We start from the raw sequence: 24830 nt of genomic DNA on the forward strand, positions 1-24830 counted from the left end.
AGAGATCGCAAACACTTCTCCTACGGTGATGAAGGATTTAAATAGAGGTTAGAGATCACAAACACTTCTCCTATGGGGATGAATGGTTTAAATAGAGGTTGGAGGTCACAAACACCCTTCCTACGGTGATGAAGGGTTTAAATATAGGTTAGAGGTCACAAACACTTCTCCTATGGGGATGAAGGGTTTTAAATAGAGGTTAGAGGTCACAAACACTTCTCCTATGGGGATGAATGGTTTAAATAGAGGTTGGAGGTCACAAACACCCTTCCTACGGTGATGAAGGGTTTAAATATAGGTTAGAGGTCACAAACACTTCTCCTATGGGGATGAAGGGTTTAAATAGAGTTTAGAGGTCACAAACACCCTTCCTACGTTGATGAAGGGTTTAAATAGAGGTTAAAGGTCACAAACACCCTTCCTACGGTGATGAAGGGTTTAAATAGAGGTTAGAGGTCACAAATACCCTTCATATGGTGATGAAGGGTTTAAATAGAGGTTAGAGGTCACAAACACCCTTCCTACAGCGATGAAGGGTTTAAATAGAGGTTAGAGGTCACAAACACTTCTCCTATGGGGATGAAGGGTTTAAATAGAGGTTAGAGGTCACAAACACCCTTCCTACGGTGATGAAGGGTTTAAATAGAGGTTAGAGGTCACAAACACCCGTCCTATGGTGAGGAAGGGTTTAAATAGAGGTTAGAGGTCACAAACACTTCTCCTACGGTGATGAAGAGTTTAAATAGAGGTTAGAGGTCACAAACACCCTTCCTACGGTGATGAAGGGTTTAAATATAGGTTAGAGGTCACAAACACTTCTCCTATGGTGATAAAGGGTTTAAATAGAGGTTAGATGTCACAAACACCCTTCCTACGGTGATGAAGGGTTTAAATATAGGTTAGAGGTCACAAACACCCTTCCTGCGGTGATGAAGGGTTTAAATAGAGGTTAGAGGTCACAAACACCCGTCCTACGGTGATGAAGGGTTTAAATAGAGGTTAGAGGTCTCAAACACCCTTCCTACGGTGACGAAGGGTTTAAATAGAGGTTAGAGCTCACAAACACCCTTCATACGGTGATGAAGGATTTAAATAGAGGTTAGAGGTCACAAACACCCTTCCTACAGTTATGAAGGGTTTAAATAGAGGTTAGAGGTCACAAACACTTCTCCTACAGTGATGAAGGGTTTAAATAGAGGTTAGAGGTCACAAAAACCCTTCCTACGGTGATGAAGGGTTTAAATAGAGGTTAGAGGTCACAAACACCCTTCCTATGGTGATGAAGGGTTTAAATAGAGGTTAGAGGTCACAAACACTTCTCCTATGGGGATGAAGGGTTTAAATAGAGGTTAGAGGTTACAAACACTTCTCCTACAGTGAGGAAGGGTTTAAATAGAGGTTAGAGGTCACAAACACTTCTCCTACGGTGATGAAGGGTTTAAATAGAGGTTAGAGGTCACAAACACCCTTCCTACGGTGATGAAAGGTTTAAATAGAGGTTAGAGGTCACAAACACCCTTCCTACGGTGATGAAGGGTTTAAATAGAGGTTAGAGGTCACAAACACCCTTCCTACGGTGATGAAGGGTTTAAATAGAGGTTAGAGGTCACAAACACCCTTCCTACGGTGATGAAGGGTTTAAATAGAGGTTAGAGGTCACAAACACTTCTCCTATGGGGATGAAGGGTTTAAATAGAGGTTAGAGGTCACAAACACTTCTCCTATGGTGATAAAGGGTTTAAATAGAGGTTAGATGTCACAAACACCCTTCCTACGGTGATGAAGGGTTTAAATAGAGGTTAGAGGTCACAAACACTTCTCCTATGGAGATGAAGGGTTTAAATAGAGGTTAGAGGTCACAAACACCCTTCCTACGGTGATGAAGGGGTTAAATAGAGGTTAGAGATCACAAACACTTCTCCTACGGTGATGAAGTGTTTAAATAGAGGTTAGAGGTCACAAACACCCTTCCTACAGTGATGAAGGGTTTAAATAGAGATTTGGAGGTCACAAACACCCTTCCTGCGGTGATGAAGGGTTTAAATAGAGGTTAGAGATCACAAACACTTCTCCTACAGTGATGAAGGGTTTAAATAGAGGTTAGAGGTCACAAACACACTTCCTACGGTGATGAAGGGTTTAAATAGAGGTTAGAGGTCACAAACACCCTTCCTACGGTGATGAAGGGTTTAAATAGAGGTTAGAGGTCACAAACACACTTCCTACGGTGATGAAGGGTTTAAATATAGGTTAGAGGTCACAAACACCCTTCCTACAGTGATGAAGGGTTTAAATAGAGGTTAGAGGTTACAAACACTTCTCCTACGGTGATGAAGGGTTTAAATAGAGGTCAGAGGTCACAAACACTTCTCCTACGGTGATGAAGGGTTTAAATAGAGGTTAGAGGTCACAAACACCCTTCCTACGGTGATGAAGGGTTTAAATAGAGGTTAGAGGTCACAAACACTTCTCCTATGGGGATGAAGGGTTTAAACAGAGGTTAGAGGTCACAAACACCCTTCCTACGGTGATGAAGGGTTTAAATAGAGGTTAGAGGTCACAAACACCCGTCCTATGGTGAGGAAGGGTTTAAATAGAGGTTAGAGGTCACAAACACTTCTCCTACGGTGATGAAGAGTTTAAATAGAGGTTAGAGGTCACAAACACCCTTCCTACGGTGATGAAGGGTTTAAATATAGGTTAGAGGTCACAAACACTTCTCCTATGGTGATAAAGGGTTTAAATAGAGGTTAGATGTCACAAACACCCTTCCTACGGTGATGAAGGGTTTAAATATAGGTTAGAGGTCACAAACACCCTTCCTGCGGTGATGAAGGGTTTAAATAGAGGTTAGAGGTCACAAACACCCGTCCTACGGTGATGAAGGGTTTAAATAGAGGTTAGAGGTCTCAAACACCCTTCCTACGGTGACGAAGGGTTTAAATAGAGGTTAGAGCTCACAAACACCCTTCATACGGTGATGAAGGATTTAAATAGAGGTTAGAGGTCACAAACACCCTTCCTACAGTTATGAAGGGTTTAAATAGAGGTTAGAGGTCACAAACACTTCTCCTACAGTGATGAAGGGTTTAAATAGAGGTTAGAGGTCACAAAAACCCTTCCTACGGTGATGAAGGGTTTAAATAGAGGTTAGAGGTCACAAACACCCTTCCTATGGTGATGAAGGGTTTAAATAGAGGTTAGAGGTCACAAACACTTCTCCTATGGGGATGAAGGGTTTAAATAGAGGTTAGAGGTTACAAACACTTCTCCTACAGTGAGGAAGGGTTTAAATAGAGGTTAGAGGTCACAAACACTTCTCCTACGGTGATGAAGGGTTTAAATAGAGGTTAGAGGTCACAAACACCCTTCCTACGGTGATGAAAGGTTTAAATAGAGGTTAGAGGTCACAAACACCCTTCCTACGGTGATGAAGGGTTTAAATAGAGGTTAGAGGTCACAAACACCCTTCCTACGGTGATGAAGGGTTTAAATAGAGGTTAGAGGTCACAAACACCCTTCCTACGGTGATGAAGGGTTTAAATAGAGGTTAGAGGTCACAAACACTTCTCCTATGGGGATGAAGGGTTTAAATAGAGGTTAGAGGTCACAAACACTTCTCCTATGGTGATAAAGGGTTTAAATAGAGGTTAGATGTCACAAACACCCTTCCTACGGTGATGAAGGGTTTAAATAGAGGTTAGAGGTCACAAACACTTCTCCTATGGAGATGAAGGGTTTAAATAGAGGTTAGAGGTCACAAACACCCTTCCTACGGTGATGAAGGGGTTAAATAGAGGTTAGAGATCACAAACACTTCTCCTACGGTGATGAAGTGTTTAAATAGAGGTTAGAGGTCACAAACACCCTTCCTACAGTGATGAAGGGTTTAAATAGAGATTTGGAGGTCACAAACACCCTTCCTGCGGTGATGAAGGGTTTAAATAGAGGTTAGAGATCACAAACACTTCTCCTACAGTGATGAAGGGTTTAAATAGAGGTTAGAGGTCACAAACACACTTCCTACGGTGATGAAGGGTTTAAATAGAGGTTAGAGGTCACAAACACCCTTCCTACGGTGATGAAGGGTTTAAATAGAGGTTAGAGGTCACAAACACACTTCCTACGGTGATGAAGGGTTTAAATATAGGTTAGAGGTCACAAACACCCTTCCTACAGTGATGAAGGGTTTAAATAGAGGTTAGAGGTTACAAACACTTCTCCTACGGTGATGAAGGGTTTAAATAGAGGTCAGAGGTCACAAACACTTCTCCTACGGTGATGAAGGGTTTAAATAGAGGTTAGAGGTCACAAACACCCTTCCTACGGTGATGAAGGGTTTAAATAGAGGTTAGAGGTCACAAACACTTCTCCTATGGGGATGAAGGGTTTAAACAGAGGTTAGAGGTCACAAACACCCTTCCTACGGTGATGAAGGGTTTAAATAGAGGTTAGAGGTCACAAACACGTCTCCTACGGTGATGAAGGGTTTAAATAGAGGTTAGAGGTCACAAACACCCTTCCTACGGTGATGAAGGGTTTAAATAGAGGTTAGAGGTCACAAACACCCTTCCTACGGTGATGAAGGGTTTAAATAGAGGTTAGAGGTCACAAACACTTCTCCTATGGGGATGAAGGGTTTAAATAGACGTTAGAGGTCACAAACACTTCTCCTATGGTGATAAAGGGTTTAAATAGAGGTTAGAGGTGTCACGCCCTGACCATAGAGAGCCTTGTAATTCTCTATTTTGGTTAGGTCGGGGTGTGACTAGGGGGAGTGTTCTGATCAAGGTGTTTTGTTTCTATGTTTGGTTCCCAATCAGAGGCAGCTGTTTATCGTTGTCTCTAATTGGGGATCATATTTAGGCAGCCTTTCCCCACTGGATTTTGTGGGATCTGGTTTCTATGTAGTTGCCTGTGAACACTGCTTGAGCTTCACGTATTGTTTATTCTTCCTTGTTTTTTGTGCGTTTCACTATCAATAAAAGATGTCGAACCAATTCCATGCTGCACTTTGGTCTGAGTATGATTACAACGACGATCGTGACAAGAGGTCACAAACACTTCTCCTACGGTGATGAGGGATTAAAGAGGTTAGAGGTTACAAACAATTCTACTGTGATGAAGGATTTAAATAGAGGTTAGAGGTCACAGGGAGGGAAAGATTTTAGCACACACATCACTATACACATCACTATAAATATATAAACACACACATCATTATACCTCTACCACACCACCACCACTACTATACCATCACACTACCACTACTACTATCACTACTGCACCAGCACACTATCACTACTACCCCCACTACTACCCCCCCACTACACCACCACACTACCACTACTACACTATCACTACTACTATCACTACCACACTAACACTACTACTACACCACCACGCTACCACTAGCACACTAAAACACTTCCACATACTACTACTTTACTACTACACTACCACCCAACTAAACCACCACTACATCCCTTTTACACTACGTCTCTACTACTACACTACTACCCCTACTTTACAGCTACCACCACTACCACATCCACACTACTATTACTACAGTACCACTACTCCTACCACACTACTACACTACCCCTACTTTACAACTACCACCACTACCACATCCACACTACTATTACTTCAGTACCACTACTCCTACCAGACTACTACACTACCCCTACTTTACTACCACAACCACACTACTACACTACTATTACCCCAGTACCACTACCGCACTACTACACTACTCCTACCATACTACTACAACTACCACTACCACACTACCCCTACCACAACTACACTACTTCTCTATTACAAAAATACCACACTACTTCTCTATTACCAAAATACCACTACCACACTACTACTACACTACCACACTACTTCTCTACTACTACACTACCACACTACTTCTCTACTACTACACTACCACACTACTTCTCTACTACTACACTACCACACTACTTCTCTACTACTACACTACTTCTCTACTACTACACTACCACAATACTACTACTTCTCTACTAATACACTACCACACAACTTCTCTACTACTACACTACTACTACACTACCACTACCCCTACCACAACTACACTACTTCTCTACTACCACACTACTTCTCTACTACTACACTACCACACTACTTCTCTACTACTACACTACCACACTACTTCGCTACTACTACACTACTTCTCTACTACTACACTACCACACTACTTCTCTACTACTACACTACCACACTATTTCGGTACTACTACACTACCACTACAACTACACTACCACTACTACACTACCCCTACCACTACTACACTACTTCTCTACTACTACACTACCACACTACTTCTCTACTACACTACTTCCCTACTACTACACTACCACACTACTTCTCTACTACTACACTACCACACTACTACTACACAACTTCTCTACTACTACACTACCACACTACTTCGCTACTACTACACTACCACTACCTCTCTACTACTACACAACTTCTCTACTACTACACCACTTCCACACTACCCCTACCACAACTACACTACTTCTCTTACAAAAATACCACACTACTTCTCTATTACTAAAATACCACTACCACACTACTTCTCTACTACTACACTACTTCTCTACTACTACACTACTTCTCTACTACTACTCTACCACTAATACTACTTCTCTACTACTACACAACCACTACCACAACCACACCACCACACTACCACACTACCACTACTAAACCCCCACACTACCACAACTACAATACCCCATTACCACTACACTACCACTACTTCAGTACACTACTACACTACCACTACAAATAATACACTACTACTGCCTTACTACACTACCACTACCTCTCTACAGCTATTACACTACCACTACTACACTACCACTAATACACAAACACACTACTTCACTACCACTACTGCTACTACACTACCACTGCAGGGTGTAGGATGGGGACTCATGTACTTACTTTGTTCCACAGAGAGCGGGGCACTGCAGGGTTGTTCCACAGAGAGCGATGCACTGCAGGGTTTAGGATGGGGACTCATGTGGCCACTAGAAAGAAGATCCAACATGAGTTACCATTTCAGAAACAAAGTTAATCTCTTTGCAAAAAGGGATTTCTGAGACCTTTGCTCTTGGTAATGCAGATCATATGCTCGCTAGCTTACCTTTGCACGTCGCCTGCACCTGGCAGTCTGTAGTTATCTGAGAGAGAGAGAGAGACCTGATAAATCTGTCAATAAGTACTACACAGTTTCCAGAGGGGTGGATAAAGGCACTGGTAACACCCATTTCTAAAATGGGGTGAAGTTGACCAGGCATTTAACTACAGGCCGATTAGCATTTTCGCAGTTCTATCAAAAGTAATGGAGACAGCTTTAACAGAGCAATTAATGGCCTACTTGTAGTATCAATTCCTGCATTCACAGCAATTCGGTTTAGACGTAAACACTACATGTTTTATTTAACCTGGCAAGTCAGTTAAGAACCAATTCTTATTTACAATGACGGCCTACACCGGCCAAACCCAGACGACGCTGGGCCAATTGTGCACTGCCCTATGGGATTCCCAATCACAGCCAGATGTTATGCAGCCTGGATTCAAACCAGGGACTGCAGTGACGCCTCCTGCACTGAGATGCAGACTCTGCGCCACTCGGGAGACTCAACAGACAAAGAAAACAGTTTTCTGATAGATGGTTTTGAACGTTGGACAAAGGCAATGTGGTTGGAGCTATTTTTCTCAATTTAAGCAAAGCTTTTGACACCGCATCTTGGTCTCAACACTCCAGGTTCAAATTTCCTAAAAAAGCACTTAGATGGTTTGAATGATATCTCAAGAACAGGGAACAAAGTGTAGTGATCAATAACACATATACAGCTCAGAAAAACAGAATGGGTGTCCCACAAGGATCGGTTCTAGTTCCACTTCTTTTTAGTTCATACATAAATGATCTTCCTGAGGTAAGTGCAGGGGCTAGTGTTCAGCTGTATGCTGACCACACTGTAGTTTATGCGGCAGGAAAAACATGTCTTGCCGTTACTGATGTGTTGACACAACATATGGTTTCAATTGTAGAATAGCTTAATAACTCATGCTTGACATTGAATATCAAGAAGACCTCTGTGATTTGTTTTTCCTCCAGAAAATTGCTAATGTTAGAGTCTGTCACGCTCTGGTCGAAGTATTTTGTGTTTATCTTCATTTATTTGGTCAGGCCAGGGTGTGGCATGGGGTTTTTGTATGTGGTGTGTTGGTATTGGGATTGTAGCTTAGTGGGGTGTTCTAGTTAAATCTATGGCTGTCTGAAGTGGTTCTCAATCAGAGGCAGGTGTTTATCGTTGTCTCTGATTGGGAACCATATTTAGGCAGCCATATTCTTTGAGTGTTTCATGGGTGATTGTCCTTAGTGTCCTTGTTCCTGTCTCTGTGTTAGTTTACACAAGTATAGGCTGTTTCGGTTTTCGTTACGTTCATTACGTTCTTTGTTTTGTAGTGTTTGTAATTGATTCATGTTTTACGTTTGTTTATTAAACATGGATCGCAATCTACACGCCACATTTTGGTCCGACTCTCCTTCACACCTAGAAAACCGTTACAGAATCACCCACCACAACAGGACCAAGCAGCGTGTCAACAGGCAGGAGCCGCAGGAGAAGCAACAAAGGCAGCAACAGCGGCGCAATGAGGATTGGACATGGGACGATATATTGGATGGCAAGGGTTGCTACACATGGGAGGAGATCCTGGCGGGAAGGGATCGCCTTCCATGGGAACAGGTGGAGGCAGCGAGGAGAGCAGAGGCAGCCGGAGAGAGGAGCCGGCGATATGAGGGAACACGGTTGGCAAGGAAGCCCGGGAGTCAGCCCCAAAAATGTATTGGGGGGGGGCTCACAGGGAGTATGGCTACACCAGGTAGGAGACCTGCGCAAACTCCCTGTGCTTACCGGGGGGCTAGAGAGGCCGGGCAGGCACAGTGTTATGCAGTGGTGCGCACGGTGTCCCCAGTGTGGGTGCATAGCCCGGTGCGGTATATTCCAGCTCCTCGTATCGGCCGGGCTAGAGTGGGCATCGAGCCAGGTAAGGTTGGGCAGGCTCGGTGCTCAAGAGCTCCAGTGCGCCTGCACGGTCCGGTCTATCCAGTACCACCTTCACACACCAGCCCTCCGGTGGCAGCTCCCCGCACCAGGCTTCCTGTGCGTGTTCTCGGCCCAGTACCACCAGTGCCAGCACCACGCATCAGGCCTACAGTGCGCCTCGCCTCTCCAGCGCTGCCGGAGTCTCCCGCCTATCTAGCGCTGCCAGAGCCTTCCTCATCTCCAGCGCAGCCGGAGTCTCCCGCCTGTTCAGCGCTGCCGGAGCCTTTCTCCTCTCCTGCGCTGCCGGAGTCTCCCGCCTGTTCAGCCCAGCCAGAGCTGCCAGTCTGCATGGAGCAGCCAGAGCTGTCAGTCTGCAAGGAGCTGCCAGTCTGCAAGGAGCTGCCAGTCTGCAAGGAGCTGCCAGTCTGCAAGGAGCTGCCAGTCTGCACGGAGCCGCCAGAGCTGCCAGTCTGTAAGAAGCCGCCAGAGCTGTCAGCCTACATGGAGTAGCCAGAGACGCCAGTCAGCGTGGAGCAGCCAGAGCCGCCAGTCAGCGTGGAGCAGCCAGAGCCGCCAGTCAGCATGGAGCAGCCAGATCCGTCAGTCAGCCAGACTCTTCCAGATCCGTCAGTCAGCCAGACTCTTCCAGATCCGCCAGTCAGCCAGACTCTTCCAGATCCGCCAGTCAGCCAGACTCTTCCAGATCCGCCAGTCAGCCAGACTCTTCCAGATCCGCCAGTCAGCCAGACTCTTCCAGATCCGCCAGTCAGCCAGACTCTTCCAGATCCGCCAGTCAGCCAGACTCTTCCAGATCCGCCAGTCAGACTCTTCCAGATCCGCCAGTCAGCCAGGATCTACCAGAACCACCAGCCAGCCAGGATCTTCCGGATCTAACTACCTGCCTGAGCTTCCTCTCAGTGCTGAGCTTCCTCTCAGTGCTGAGCTTCCTCTCAGTGCTGAGCTTCCTCTTAGTGCTGAGCTTCCCCTCAGTGCTGAGCTTCCCCTCAGTGCTGAGCTTCCCCTTAGTGCTGAGCTTCCCCTCAGTGCTGAGTCTCTGTGTTAGTTTACACAAGTATAGGCTGTTTCGGTTTTCGTTACGTTCATTACGTTCTTTCTTTTGTAGTGTTTGTAATTGATTCGTGTTTTACGTTTGTTTATTAAACATGGGATCGCAATCTACACGCCGCATTTTGGTCCGACTCTCCTTCACACCTAGAAAACCGTTACAGAGTCACTCAACATTATGATCAAAGAGGAGTGAATCAAGCAGACTCCTGATGTTAAATAGCTTGGAATCATTTTAGTGCCTGATGTTAAATAGCTTGGAATCATTTTAGTGCCTGATGTTAAATAGCTTGGAATCATTTTAGTGCCTGATGTTAAATGTGTGAAATGTTTTTTTTTTTAAATTGTGAAATGCTTGATAATGTATGTGGTATCAACAGAGGTACATTTTCTGGGTGATTTAAATATTGACTGCCTCTCATCAAGCTGCCCTCAAGAAAAAGCTTCAAACTGTCACCAGTGCCTGCAACCTTGTTCAGGATCAGTCAACCTACCAGGGTAGATACAAACAGCACAGGAATGAAATCATCAATAAGTATTGATCACATCTTTACTGATGCTGCAGAAATGTGCTTTAAAACAGTATCCAAATCCATCGGATGTAGTGATCACAATATAGTAGCCATATCTAGGAAAAACAAAGTTCCAAAGGCTGGGCCTAATATAGTGTATAAGAGGTCATACAATAAGTCTGTAGTGATTCCTATGTTGTTGATATATAGAATATTTGTTGGTCCGTGGTGTGTAATGAGGAGCAAATAGACGTTGCACTTGACATAAGCACGCACCCATTACGAAAATGACTAAAAACTGTTCAATCCCAGTGGAATTGAAAAATGGTATGGTTGAGAGGGATGAGGCAAAAGGAATGGAAAATAAGTCTGGCTGCACAACCGATTGACAAACGTACTGCAAATTGAGAAATCATGTGACGATAATGAATAAAAAGGATAAACTACACTATGAAACAAAGATAAATGACAAAGAATGATAGCAAACTCAGCTCCATCAAAACAGACTGATATTGCCAACTACTTTAATGATTTTTTAAATTGGTAAATTTAGGCATGACATGCCAGCAACAAACGCTGGCCAAATTATGAAAGACAAGAACTGTAATTTTGAATTCCATAAAGTGAGATTTTTTTTTATTGTTGTCTATCAACACCAGGGTCTGACAACATGGATGGAAAATTACTGAGGATAATAGCGTAAGATATTGCCACTCCTATTTGCCAGATCTTCAATTTAAGCCTACTAGAAAGTGTGTGCCCTCAGGCCTGGAGGGAAGCAAAAGTAATTGTGCTACCCAAGAATAGTAAAGCCCCCTTTACTGGCTCAAATAAGCCGGTTACCAACCCTTAGTAAAGTTTTGGAAAAAATGGTGTTTGACAAGATACAATGCTATTTTATAGTGAACAAATTGACAGACATTCAGGGAAGGACATTCAACAAGCATCACACTTACACAAATTACTGATGATTGGCTGAGGGAAATTAAGGCATTTGTGAAAATTCTATAGCAATATAGAGGGAAAGTGGCTGTGCGTTTGGACAATTAATAGACACTGCAGTAAATAAAACCCAATAAAAAGTCTACGCAGACCGGGGTGCTATAGCCAATCAGAGCTACAGTAGGCCTTTATTCAAACAAGCCATTTGCCAAACAGGCCTGCCATCATTCACTTTGAATTGGACTGTGTGTTCACAGGCAGTAGGGCCTGCCAACATTCACTTTGAACTGGACTGTGTGTTTACAGGCACTAGGGCCTGCCATCATTCACTTTGAACTGGACTGTGTGTTTTCAGTCAGTAGGGCCAGCCATCATTCACTTTGAACTGGACTGTGTGTTTTCAGTCAGTAGGGCAAGCCATCATTCTGTCATGACGTTGCCCTCTTTGGGTACAGTGAGCACCCCTCCCTCTGCACCAGCCCTTTTCTATGCACCATCTCCCTACCCCCCTGTCTCTACCCCCCAGGCTGCTTGGTACACTTCCGGCGCCGACAGAGATGGCCGCCTCGCTTCGCGTTCCTAGGAAACTATGCAGTTTTTTGTTTTTTTATGTGTTATTTCTTACATTAGTACCCCAGGTCATCTTAGGTTTCATTACATACAGTCGAGAAGAACTACTGAATATAAGATCAGCGTCAACTCACCATCAGTACGACCAAGAATATGTCTTTCGCGAAGCGGATCCTGTGTTCTGCCTTTCACCCAGGACAACGGAATGGATCCCAGCCGGCGACAAAAAAAAACAACTTCGTAAAAGAGGGAAACGAAGCAGTCTTCTGGTCAGACTCCGGAGACGGGCACATCGTGCACCACTCCCAAGCATACTTCTCGCCAGTGTCCAGTCTCTCGACATCAAGGTTGATGAAATCCGAGCAAGGGTAGCATTCCAGAGGGACATCAGAGACTGTAATGTTCTTTGCTTCACGGAAACATGGCTCACTGGAGAGACGCTATCGGAGTCGGTGGAGCCAGCTGGTTTCTCCACGCATCGCGCCGACAGAAACAAACATCTTCTGGTAAGAAGAGGGGCGGGGGCGTATGCTTCATGGTTAACGAGACGTGGTGTGATCACAACAACATACAGGAACTCAAGTCCTTCTGTTCACCTGATTTAGAATTCCTCACAATCAAATGTCGACCGCATTATCTACCAAGGGAATTATCTTCGATTATAATCACAGCCGTATATATCCCTGCGTACAGACAGAAACTAAAACAAGAAGCTCCCGCGCTGAGGTCTGTTCAACGCTGGTCCGACCAATCTGATTCCACACTCCAAGACTGCTTCCATCACGTGGACTGGGATAGGTTTCGTATTGCGTCAAATAACAACATTGACGAATACGCTGATTCGGTGTGCGAGTTCATTAGAACATGCGTTGAAGATGTCGTTCCCATAGCAACGATTAAAACATTCCCAAACCAGAAACCGTGGATTGATGGCAGCATTCGCGTGAAACTGAAAGCGCGAACCACTGCTTTTAATCAGGGCAAGCTATTCCCTCCGCAAGGCAATCAAACAAGCTAAGCGTCAGTATAGAGTTGGTGGTTGAAGATATCCCTCTAGTGGTGTGGGGGCTGTGCTTTGGCAAAGTGGGTGGGGTTATATCCTTCCTGTTTGGCCCTGTCCGGGGGTGTCCTCGGATGGGGCCACAGTGTCTCCTGACCCCTCCTGTCTCAGCCTCCAGTATTTATGCTGCAGTAGTTTATGTGTCGGGGGGCTGGGGTCAGTTTGTTATATCTGGAGTACTTCTCCTGTCCTATTCGGTGTCCTGTGTGAATCTAAGTGTGCGTTCTCTAATTCTCTCCTTCTCTCTTTCTTTCTCTCTCTCGGAGGACCTGAGCCCTAGGACCATGCCCCAGGACTACCTGACATGATGACTCCTTGCTGTCCCCAGTCCACCTGGCCATGCTGCTGTTCCAGTTTCAACTGACCTGAGCCCTAGGACCATGCCCCAGGACTACCTGACATGATGACTCCTTGCTGTCCCCAGTCCACCTGGCCGTGCTGCTGCTCCAGTTTCAACTGTTCTGCCTTATTATTATTCGACCATGCTGGTCATTTATGAACATTTTAACATCTTGGCCATGTTCTGTTATAATCTCCACCCGGCACAGCCAGAAGAGGACTGGCCACCCCACATAGCCTGGTTCCTCTCTAGGTTTCTTCCTAGGTTTTGGCCTTTCTAGGGAGTTTGTCCTAGCCACCGTGCTTATACACCTGCATAGTTTGCTGTTTGGGGTTTTTGGGGTTTCTGTTCCCACATGCTTCAAGAGGGCCACCATTGTTCCTGTTCCCAAGAAAGCTAAGGTAACTGAGCTAAACGACTACCGCCCCGTAGCACTCACTTCCGTCATCATGAAGTGCTTTGAGAGACTAGTCAAGGACCATATCACCTCCACCCTACCTGACACCCTAGACCCACTCCAATTTGCTTACCGCCCAAATAGGTCCACAGACGATGCAATCTCAACCACACTGCCCTAACCCATCTGGACAAGAGGAATACCTATGTGAGAATGCTGTTCATCGACTACAGCTCGGCATTTAACACCATAGTACCCTCCAAGCTCGTCATCAAGCTCGAGACCCTGGGTCTCGACCCCGCCCTGTGCAACTGGGTACTGGACTTCCTGACGGGTGAGGGTAGGCAACAACATCTCCACCCCGCTGATCCTCAACACTGGGGCCCCACAAGGGTGCGTTCTGAGCCCTCTCCTGTACTCCCTGTTCACCCACGACTGCGTGGCCACGCACGCCTCCAACTCAATCATCAAGTTTGCGGACGACACAACAGTGGTAGGCTTGATTACCAACAACGACGAGATGGCCTACAGGGAGGAGGTGAGGGCCCTCGGAGTGTGGTGTCAGGAAAATAACCTCACACTCAACGTCAACAAAACTAAGGAGATGATTGTGGACTTCAGGAAACAGCTGAGGGAACACCCCCTATCCACATCGATGGAACAGTAGTGGAGAGGGTAGTAAGTTTTAAGTTCCTCGGCGTACACATCACAGACAAACTGAATTGGTCCACCCACACAGACAGCATCGTGAAGAAGGCGCAGCAGCGCCTCTTCAACCTCAGGAGGCTGAAGAAATTCGGCTTGTCACCAAAAGCACTCACAAACTTCTACAGATGCACAATCGAGAGCATCCTGTCGGGCTGTATCACCGCCTGGTACGGCAACTGCTCCGCCCACAACCGTAAGGCTCTCCAGAGTGTAGTGAGGTCGGCACAACGCATCACCGGTGGCAAACTACCTGCCCTCCAGGACACCTACACCACCCGATGTCACAGGAAGGCCATTAAGATCATCAAGGACAACAACCACCCGAGCCACTGCCTGTTCACCCCGCTATCATCCAGAAGGCGAGGTCAGTACAGGTGCATCAAAGCTGGGACCGAGAGACTGAAAAACAGCTTCTATCTCAAGGCCATCAGAGTGTTAAACAGCCACCACTAACATTGAGTGGCTGCTGCCAACACACTGACTCAACTCCAGCCACTTTAATAATGGGAATTGATGGGAAATGATGTAAATATATCACTAGCCACTTTAAACAATGCTACCTAATATAATGTTTACATACCCTACATCATTCATCTCATATGTATACGTATATACTGTACTCTATATCATCTACTGCATCTTTATGTAATACATGTATCACTAGCCACTTTAACTATGCCACTTTGTTTACATACTCATCTCATATGTATATACTGTACTCGATACCATCTACTGTATCTTGCCTATGCCGCTCTGTACCATCACTCATTCATATATCTTTATGTACATATTCTTTATCCCCTTACACTTGTGTCTATAAGGTAGTAGTTTTGGAATTGTTAGCTAGATTACTTGTTGGTTATTACTGCATTGTCGGAACTAGAAGCACAAGCATTTCGCTACACTCACATTAACATCTGCTAACCATGTGTATGTGACAAATAAATTTGATTTGATTTGTCATAGAGAGGTCGTACATTTCTGGAGGAGATTATCTCCTCATGGCCACAGTATAGAGAGAGAGTGAGTTTTCATAGAGAGAACAAAGGAATTTCTTCCACCTCATGGAACTGGAACCGAACGACATTTATGTTCTGGAGAAGGTAAAAAAGATCGGTGACGAATCCAGCTACGACCGGGTCCGTTTGGTACCATTTTGTGAAACTCATGGGAGGCAATACAGCCACATTACCATAATGCTGTTTATACAATAGCCTCAGATATGAGGCTTACATCTAATTGTTGTACAGGATGAATGAGGAAAGATTAAACTATTTGTGAAATTATGGGATGCTATGTAATGATGTAATCTGAGAGAATTCTATTTCTGTGTACATTTTCACTGAAGTCACTGGCACGCCCCCATGAACACAGTTAGGACCTGGCGTCATAAGAACACCCCCATGAACACAGTTAGGACCTGGCATCAAGAGAACACCCCCATGAACACAGTTAGGACCTGGCATCATGAGAACACCCCCAGGGGCACAGTTAGGACCTGGCGTCAAGAGAACACGCCCATGAACACAGTTAGGACCTGGCATCATGAGAACACCCCCATGAACACAGCTAGGACCTGGCATCATGAGAACACCCCCATGAACACAGTTAGGACCTGGCATCAAGAGAACACCCCATGAACACAGTTAGGACCTGGCATCATGAGAACACCCCCATGAACACAGTTAGGACCTGGCGTCAAGAGAACACCCCCATGAATACAGACAGGACCTGGCATCATGAGAACACCCCATGAACACAGTTAGGACCTGGCATCATGAGAACACCCCCAGGGGCACAGACAGGACCTAGCGTCAAGAGAACACCCCCAGGGGCACAGTTAGGACCTGGCATCAAGAGAACACCCCCATGAACACAGTTAGGACCTGGCGTCAAGAGAACACCCCCATGAACACAGTTAGGACCTGGCGTCATGAGAACACCCCCAGGGGCACAGTTAGGACCTGGCATCATGAGAACACCCCCAGGGGCACAGACAGGACCTGGCATCATGAGAACACCCCCAGGGGCACAGACAGGACCTGGCATCAAGAGAACACCCCCATGAACACAGTTAGGACCTGGCGTCATGAGAACACCCCCAGGGGCACAGTTAGGACCTGGCATCATGAGAACACCCCCATGAACACAGTTAGGACCTGGCATCAAGAGAACACCCCCAGGGGCACAGTTAGGACCTGGCGTCAAGAGAACACCCCCATGAACACAGTGGACATGGACACGGTAAGAGGACAGGGTAGGAGGACAGGGACAGGGTAAGGGGACATGGACAGGGTAAGAGGACAGGGTAAGGGGACAGGGTAAGGGGACATGGACAGGGTAAGAGGACAGGGTAAGGGGACATGGACAGGGTAAGAGGACAGGGACAGGGTAAGGGACAGGGTAAGGGGACATGGACAGGGTAAGGGGACAGGGTAAGGGGACATGGACAGGGTAAGGGGACATGGACATAGTAAGGGAACAGGGTAAGGGGACATGAACAAAGAGACAGGGGACATGGACAGGGTAAGGGGACATGGACAGAGACAGGGTAAGGGGACAGGGTACGTGGACAGGGGACGTGGACAGGGTAAGAGGACAGGGACAGGGTAAGGGGACAGGGTAAGGGGACATGGACAGGGTAAGGGGACATGGACAGGGTAAGAGGACAGGGACAGGGGGATTCCTAATCAATTGTACAACTGAATGCATAAATTTTTGGCGTCATCATTCTAAGCCACTGTGACTCTAAAAAGCCACGACAGCCGCTGTTAACATTAGCGCCACACTAAAAAACAGATTCAAATTCGACACACACTTTCAAATAGGTATGTAATGACACATTATATAAACCCTTTATAGTGTTTAATTTACATTTTAGAGGTGATAAATTGGACAGATCGGGTGAAAAAAGCAGATTACACACCCTTTCACTATCACGCAATAGGTTTTGAATCCCCACCCGCCATTTTTCAAAAGACCCAACAGAGCTCATTGCCTTCTTCAATCACGCAGAGACGGGCAGCCAGAAGGTCTCGTCATTGATTTTGTTGGAAAGGGGAGAAATTGTGCTTTACAATAGTATTCATATTACAGTTGACCTGGAACTATTACCTTTTTTGGACACTAAAATAAGGTCAATCGTACGGAACAGTGCGATGTACAAAAGTTTGTTAGCTAGCGTTACTCACACATGGGCCTGGAGGGTAGGCGGTAACCAGCGATGGGTCGGGGGCTGTGGTAGGGGCCCATGTTGAAGCCCTCCACAGGGCACTGGGCACAGCAGGTGTATGGAGTCAGAGAGTGGTGGTAGAAGCCCGCTGAGAGGGGGATGGAGTGAAGGGAGTGGGGCTGCTCCAGGCTGGTCATACTAGGGCTGTCACGGCCCGGCAGGGGGGTGAGGGACAGGGACCTTCCCCGGGACTGGCAGCTCTCCCCTGGGTAGCTGGGGTAGTTCGGAGGGGTGAGGCAGGAGGGCAGGCTGCTGGGGTAAGCAGGTCCAGGACCAGACCAGGCACTGGTGTAGCTGGGGTGAAGCCAGGAGCCATCAGCCTGGCTGGGGAACGGGGTAGGCTGGCTGTACCCGACTGGGAGGCCTACAGGAGGCTGATACGGCGTGTAGCTGGGCCCCGCCCTCCGACTGCTGAGGGCAGAGCCAGCCATGGAGCTGGGTTCGTCATGTTGGAGGTCGGGGTGGAGGTCGGGGCGGAGGTCAGAGTGGAGGTCAGGGGGAAGATCAGGGCAGGGGGTAGAGGTTTCGTCGTCCTCCTCTGGAGTGTTCTGGAACTCTCTATGGCAGCAGATCAGCTGGGGGTCACGCCTACTGGGACAGAGGTCAGTTAGGGGTCAGAGGTTAGGGTTATTCCTGGGACAGAGGACAGGCTTCAGTTACATCATGTACTTCAGAAAGTATTCACACCCTTTGATGTATTCCACTTTTTGTTGTGTTACAAAGTGGGAATAATGTTTTTATCAACGATCTACACAAAGTACTCTGTCAAAGTAAAAAATTTGAATATTTGCAAAAACTCAAAACTCTAATATACAGTATGATTAGGTAAGTATTCAACCCCCTGAGTCAATACACGTTTAGAATCACCCGAGTGGCACAGTGGTCTAGCTGTGCCACTAGAGATTCTGGGTTCGAGTCCAGGCTCTGTCACAGGGATGTCCTTTGTCCTATCGCGCACTAGCGATTCCTGTGACGGGCCGGGCGCAGTGAACGCTGACACGGTCGCCAGGTGTGCGATGTTTCCTCCGACATATTGGCGCGGCTGGCTTCCTCGTTAAATGGGCAATGTGTTAAGAAGCAGTGCGGCTTGGTTGGGTTGTGTTTTGGAGGACGCACGGCTATCGGCCTTTGCCTCTCCCGAGTTCGTACGGGAGTTGTAGCGATGAGACAAAACTGTTACTACCAATTGGACGGAATTGGAGAGAAAAAGGAGTAAAAAAAACCTGTTTTATTTGTGACTAACATTTGAAAGGTTCATGAGGTTCATTGGGTCACTGGGTCATCTGGCTGGAGGTAATCAATGGAATAACAACCAAATTATTGGTAGAATGGTAGAAGACAACAGTTTGTATAAACTCACTAGAAGGCGGAGGTAAAGGAACATAAATAAGGTTACTGACAATAACCATAGCCTGTCTGAAGTATGTTCTGGGATATGTGTCCTGTCTGAAGTATGTCCTGGGATATGTGTCCTGTCTGAAGTGTGTCCTGGGATATGTGTCCTGTCTGAGGTATGTTCTGGGGTATGTGTCCGGTCTGAAGTGTGTCCTGGGGTATGTGTCCTGGGATATGTGTCCTGTCTGAAGTGTGTCCTGGGATATGTGTCCTGTCTGAAGTATGTCCTGGGATATGTGTCCTGTCTGAAGTGTGTCCTGGGATATGTGTCCTGTGTTGTTGATCCATCCTCAGTTCTCTATCACAGCCATTTATTTTTTTATTTTACTAGGCAAGTCAGTTAAGAACAAATTCTTATTTTCAATGACGGCCTGGGAACAGTGGGTTAACTGCCTGTTCAGGGGCAGCTCGGGGATATGAACTTGCAACCTTTCGGTTACTAGTCCAACGCTCTAACCACTAGGCTACCCTGCCACCCCCATTAAACTCTGTAACTGTTTTAAAGTCACCATTGGCCTCATGGTGAAATCCCTGAGCGGTTTCCTTCCTCAACAGCAACTGAGTTAGGAAGGACACCTGTATTTTTGTAGTGACTGGGTGTATTGATACACCATCCAAAGTGTAACTAATAACTGCACCATGCTCAAAGGGATACTCAGTGTCTGCTTTTCTTGTTGTTTTACCCATCTACCAATAGGTGCCCTTCTTTACCCATCTACCAATAGGTGCCCTTCTTTACCCATCTACCAATAGGTGCCCTTCTTTACCCATCTACCAATAGGTGCCCTTCTTTACCCATCTACCAATAGGTGCCCTTCTTTACCCATCTACCAATAGGTGCCCTTCTTTACCCATCTACCAATAGGTGCCCTTCTTTACCCATCTACCAATAGGTGCCCTTCTTTGCGAGGAGTTGGAAAACATCCCTGGTCTTTGTTGTTGAATCTGTGTATGAAATTCACTGCTCAACTGAGGGACCTTACAGATAAGTGTATGTGGGGGGGTACAGAGATGAGGTAGTCATTCAAATACCATGTTAAACACTATTATTGCACACAGAGTGAGTCCATGCAACTTATTATGTGACTTGTTGAGCATATTTTTACTACTGAACTTATTTAGGCTTACCATAACAAAAGGGTTGAATAGTTATTGACTCAAGACAGTTCAGCGTTTAATTTTTCATTTGTAAAAATAAACATAATTCCACTTTGACATTATGGGATATGGTGTGTTGGCCAATGAAAAACATTTTTGGATAAAAAAATAAATGTTCATACGTCAGTGACAGATAACTGAGAAAACCAAACAACTCATCCGGTCTCATCCTCCAAGTATGGAGACCGTCTGCAACCACAAATACTCCCTAAAGAGACATTCAACTTTAGTTCATGTAGTTTTCTTTGCAACATTTTATCATACAGTACAGCTCTCAAATCATCATATACAGTTAATTCTGGACCTCCCCTAAATCCCAGATAGTACATAGCCCCTCTTCTTCATCTATGGCATTGAACCTACCTACTTACCTTACCAGGCGCAGTATCCTGTTTCTCAACTGGCCACACAAGGACCTTTAGTTTCTTCATAGGTGAGAGGTGACAAGGTTCTGGATTGTAGCTGTTTTTGGTCTGGTTGAAGGTTTAGAGTTTTGGTTTTAGCCATATGTCAGTTGGCCAGTTTTGTCGGTTGTATTTTAGGGTTAACTTGTTTGAGCTCATATTGGCATTGCATCGTAACTTGTTTCTAAATATGTGTTGTAGATCAGCTTCTTTAAAATATGGCATTGTGTTCCTTTGTCCAGGGGTAGCTGTGTGTTTAATCCCAGTTGAATGTGTGTTCCTTTGTCCAGGGGTAGCTGTGTGTTTAATCCCAGTTGAATGTGTGTTCCTTTGTCCAGGGGTAGCTGTGTGTTTAATCCCAGTTGAATGTGTGTTCCTTTGTCCAGGGGTAGCTGTGTGTTTAATCCCAGTTGAATGTGTGTTCCTTTGTCCAGGGGTAGCTGTGTGTTTAATCCCAGTTTAATGTGTGTTCCTTTGTCCAGGGGTAGCTGTGTGTTTAATCCCAGTTGAATGTGTGTTCCTTTGTCCAGGGGTAGCTGTGTGTTTAATCCCAGTTGAATGTGTGTTCCTTTGTCCAGGGGTAGCTGTGTGTTTAATCCCAGTTGAATGTGTGTTCCTTTGTCCAGGGGTAGCTGTGTGTTTAAACCCAGTTGAATGTGTGTTCCTTTGTCCAGGGGTAGCTGTGTGTTTAATCCCAGTTGAATGTGTGTTCCTTTGTCCAGGGGTAGCTGTGTGTTTAAACCCAGTTGAATGTGTGTTCCTTTGTCCAGGGGTAGCTGTGTGTTTAATCCCAATTGAATGTGTGTTCCTTTGTCCAGGGGTAGCTGTGTGTTTAATCCCAGTTGAATGTGTGTTCCTTTGTCCAGGGGTAGCTGTGTGTTTAATCCCAGTTGAATGTGTTGTTGTTATTCTGTCTTCTGACATATTGATAAGACAGTTCCATAACCTAATCATTTCCCTCCTCTGTCTTATTTCACAGGGCTCCATTCCATGTCTCCTTGAATAGTAAGGCTTGGGGCAAACATATGCACTCCCAAAAAACATGGTATGCCATATTCTGAATAGAGTTTGCCGTTTTAGATTCTTTACAAACCCAGCTTCCATTGGCATAGTTCAGTATAGGACACACACATAAATGATAGAACTGTGATTATGTACAATAGCCATGGTCTTCACAGATGTTCAGTTTACTACCAACAGACCAACGCTCTACCTGCAGAATCTGAAAGACTTCAAAGGTCATATTCATTAGACAGGAAACTAAGGTATTTATATGATCTGGTGTAGTTTAGGGGAGTGGCTCCAAAAGAGAAGTACTGAATACTTCTTAATGTACCTTTCAGGGTTTATCTAGGATTATCTGGGTTGATCTGGGATTATCATCCATCTCCATTTTGTACACCACAGAATGACCATGTTCAACATTGCAAATCAAACTCACTCTCTGCAAGGAGGACAATATAATCTGTGTTAAATATTATCCCTAAAGTGATGTCATCTAATTTATCTTCTAGGTTAGCATGCTTGATTTGCTGGGACAAGTCATTTACAAAAGGGGCAAAAATAGTTAGGGAAAGAATGTGGCCTTGTTCGACTCCAAACTGAGTGGGAAACCATCCAGTTCATTAACCTGTCCACAGGAGACTGTCCACAGGAGACTGGAGCTGTATATAGGAAACCATCCAGTCTTCTGTTCATTAACCTGTCCACAGGAGACTGGAGCTGTATATAGGAGACCATCCGGTCTTCTGTTCATTAACCTGTCCACAGGAGACTGGAGCTGTATATAGGAGACCATCCAATCCTCTGTTCATTAACCTGTCCACAGGAGACTGTCCACAGGAGACTGTCCACAGGAGACTGGAGCTGTATATAGGAGACCATCCAGTCTTCTGTTGATTAACCTGTCCACAGGACACCGTCCACAGGAGACTGGAGCTGTATACAGGAGACCATCCAGTCTTCTGTTGATTAACCTGTCCACAGGAGACTAGAGTTGTATATAGAGATGTAACTTCATCATAACCTTCCACCCCTGCATTTATGTTGGAAAGCGAGAATCTGTATTTGCCCAAAATAAGGCCTTTTGAAAATCAATAAAACATCCATATGTAGGTTTCCATTCTTGTAGTTTGGCTCTAAGAAAATCGACAAGAAAATCGTTGAAGATGCACAGAGAGTGGATCGAAGAGGATTGAAATGTAGATAATAATAGATATTACTATTAAGTACTGAGTGAATGAGAGCTGTCAGGGGACTGGCTCCGGTGTGAAAGAGGTGCGTGTCTGAATAAATACCCCAACCAGTTCTGTGTGAGCTGAGCTTTTTGATCTATAAGGTTATCTATCGGTTCAGTCCACCACCGATCATCGTAGTCTGGGACTACTAGCACAAGGTATTATTGAGCACGGGGTGTTTTATATGTATAGGAAGTAGCGGTAAGAAATGTTGAAGATACATATGGTGCATAGGATGTAACAATAGAAAAGTCTACGGGGTCTGATAATAGCACAAGATGTTATTGTAGGTATTTAGGAATTGTTGAAGATGCACATGGACTGGTGTGGATGTGAATGCCTAAGCACCACTGACAATTGTCTGTCAGCATTAATGTTGATTTATAATATTATATAGGGATTCTGAATGTGAGATATGAAAGGAGAAAGTACTATTCCCGAATATGCTGTAAAATAGAACACTAGTGTAAATATTTAAACCCCTGTATGAACAGAACACTAGTGTAAATATTTAAACCCCTGTATGAACAGAACACTAGTGTAAATATTTAAACCCCTGTATGAACAGAACACTAGTGTAAATATTTAAACCCCTGTATGAACAGAACACTAGTGTAAATATTTAAACCCCTGTATGAACAGAACACTAGTGTAAATATTTAAACCCCTGTATGAATAGAACACTAGTGTAAATATTTAAACCCCTGTATGAACAGAACACTAGTGTAAATATTTAAACCCCTGTATGAACAGAACACTAGTGTAAATATTTAAACCCCTGTATGAACAGAACACTAGTGTAAATATTTAAACCCCTGTATGAACAGAACACTAGTGTAAATATTTAAACCCTTGTATGAATAGAACACTAGTGTACATATTTAAACCCCTGTATGAATAGAACACTAGTGTAAATATTTAAACCCCTGTATGAGCAGAACACTAGTGTAAATATTTAAACCCCTGTATGAACAGAACACTAGTGTAAATATTTAAACCCCTGTATGAACAGAACACTAGTGTAAATATTTAAACCCCTGTATGAACAGAACACTAGTGTAAATATTTAAACCCCTGTATGAACAGAACACTAGTGTAAAGGAGGAATTTGTGTATAATGGGTTACTAGAGCTCTGATAAAGTAACAATGGGAAAATAATAATAATAATATACAACTTGCACACCCACACGTAGACGTACCTAAGTGGTGAAAAAGTATTAAAAGAAATGAATAGTACAATGGGTTACTAGATTTGATAAAGTAACAATGTATGAATGTATAATGGCTTACTAGATTTTAACTTGCTAGGTAGAGACTTATTATGGACAGAGCACACCATCTACAGGGGGCTGATAGACAGTGACAGCCCAGTTTTAATACACCTTGATCCCAGAAAGGTGATCCCTTCCATTCTGAATTGAAGAATGTATTTTATAAATTCACCGCATTACATGTCATCTTAAAATATTAGACATTTAATAAATGTGATGCAGAAAGTAAATATCCAACAGATATTTGTAATAAATATAACATTGTTAGGGTGGACTCAAATTAAAACAATGCTTTCCAATATGGAGAAAGTTGTCATGTTTGTTTTGTTTTTAAACCTTACAATAGGGGTAAAAGCAGAACATTGTTTGAGAGTGATCCGTGTGTATTAGCAGTAGTGATTGAGAAGTTCTTCCTAATAGGAATGCAGTATTTGAGTATT

At 44.8% G+C, this 24830-nt stretch overlaps 1 protein-coding gene across 7 annotated transcripts in view; it reads right to left on the reverse strand.

The window, feature by feature from the left end:
• LOC109880614 (adapter protein CIKS) overlaps positions 1-24830 on the reverse strand; it is a 98095-nt gene that overhangs the window by 41028 nt on the left and 32237 nt on the right. For 3 of the 7 annotated variants that reach the window (XM_031838126.1, XM_031838125.1, XM_031838127.1), the window contains 3 exons: positions 17884-18512; positions 7187-7223; positions 6985-7070 (listed from right to left, as the gene is read on the reverse strand). In XM_031838126.1, the coding sequence (XP_031693986.1) occupies positions 6985-7070; positions 7187-7223; positions 17884-18512 (752 nt within the window). Of the gene's footprint in view, positions 1-6984; positions 7071-7186; positions 7224-17883; positions 18516-24830 lie in introns of all 7 variants that reach the window. The other 4 variants (XM_031838123.1, XM_031838124.1, XM_031838128.1 and 1 more) reach the window with 2 other exon arrangements.

This window comes from Oncorhynchus kisutch, linkage group LG13 (assembly GCF_002021735.2).
Source record: "Oncorhynchus kisutch isolate 150728-3 linkage group LG13, Okis_V2, whole genome shotgun sequence".
Classification (NCBI taxonomy): Eukaryota; Metazoa; Chordata; class Actinopteri; order Salmoniformes; family Salmonidae; genus Oncorhynchus; species Oncorhynchus kisutch.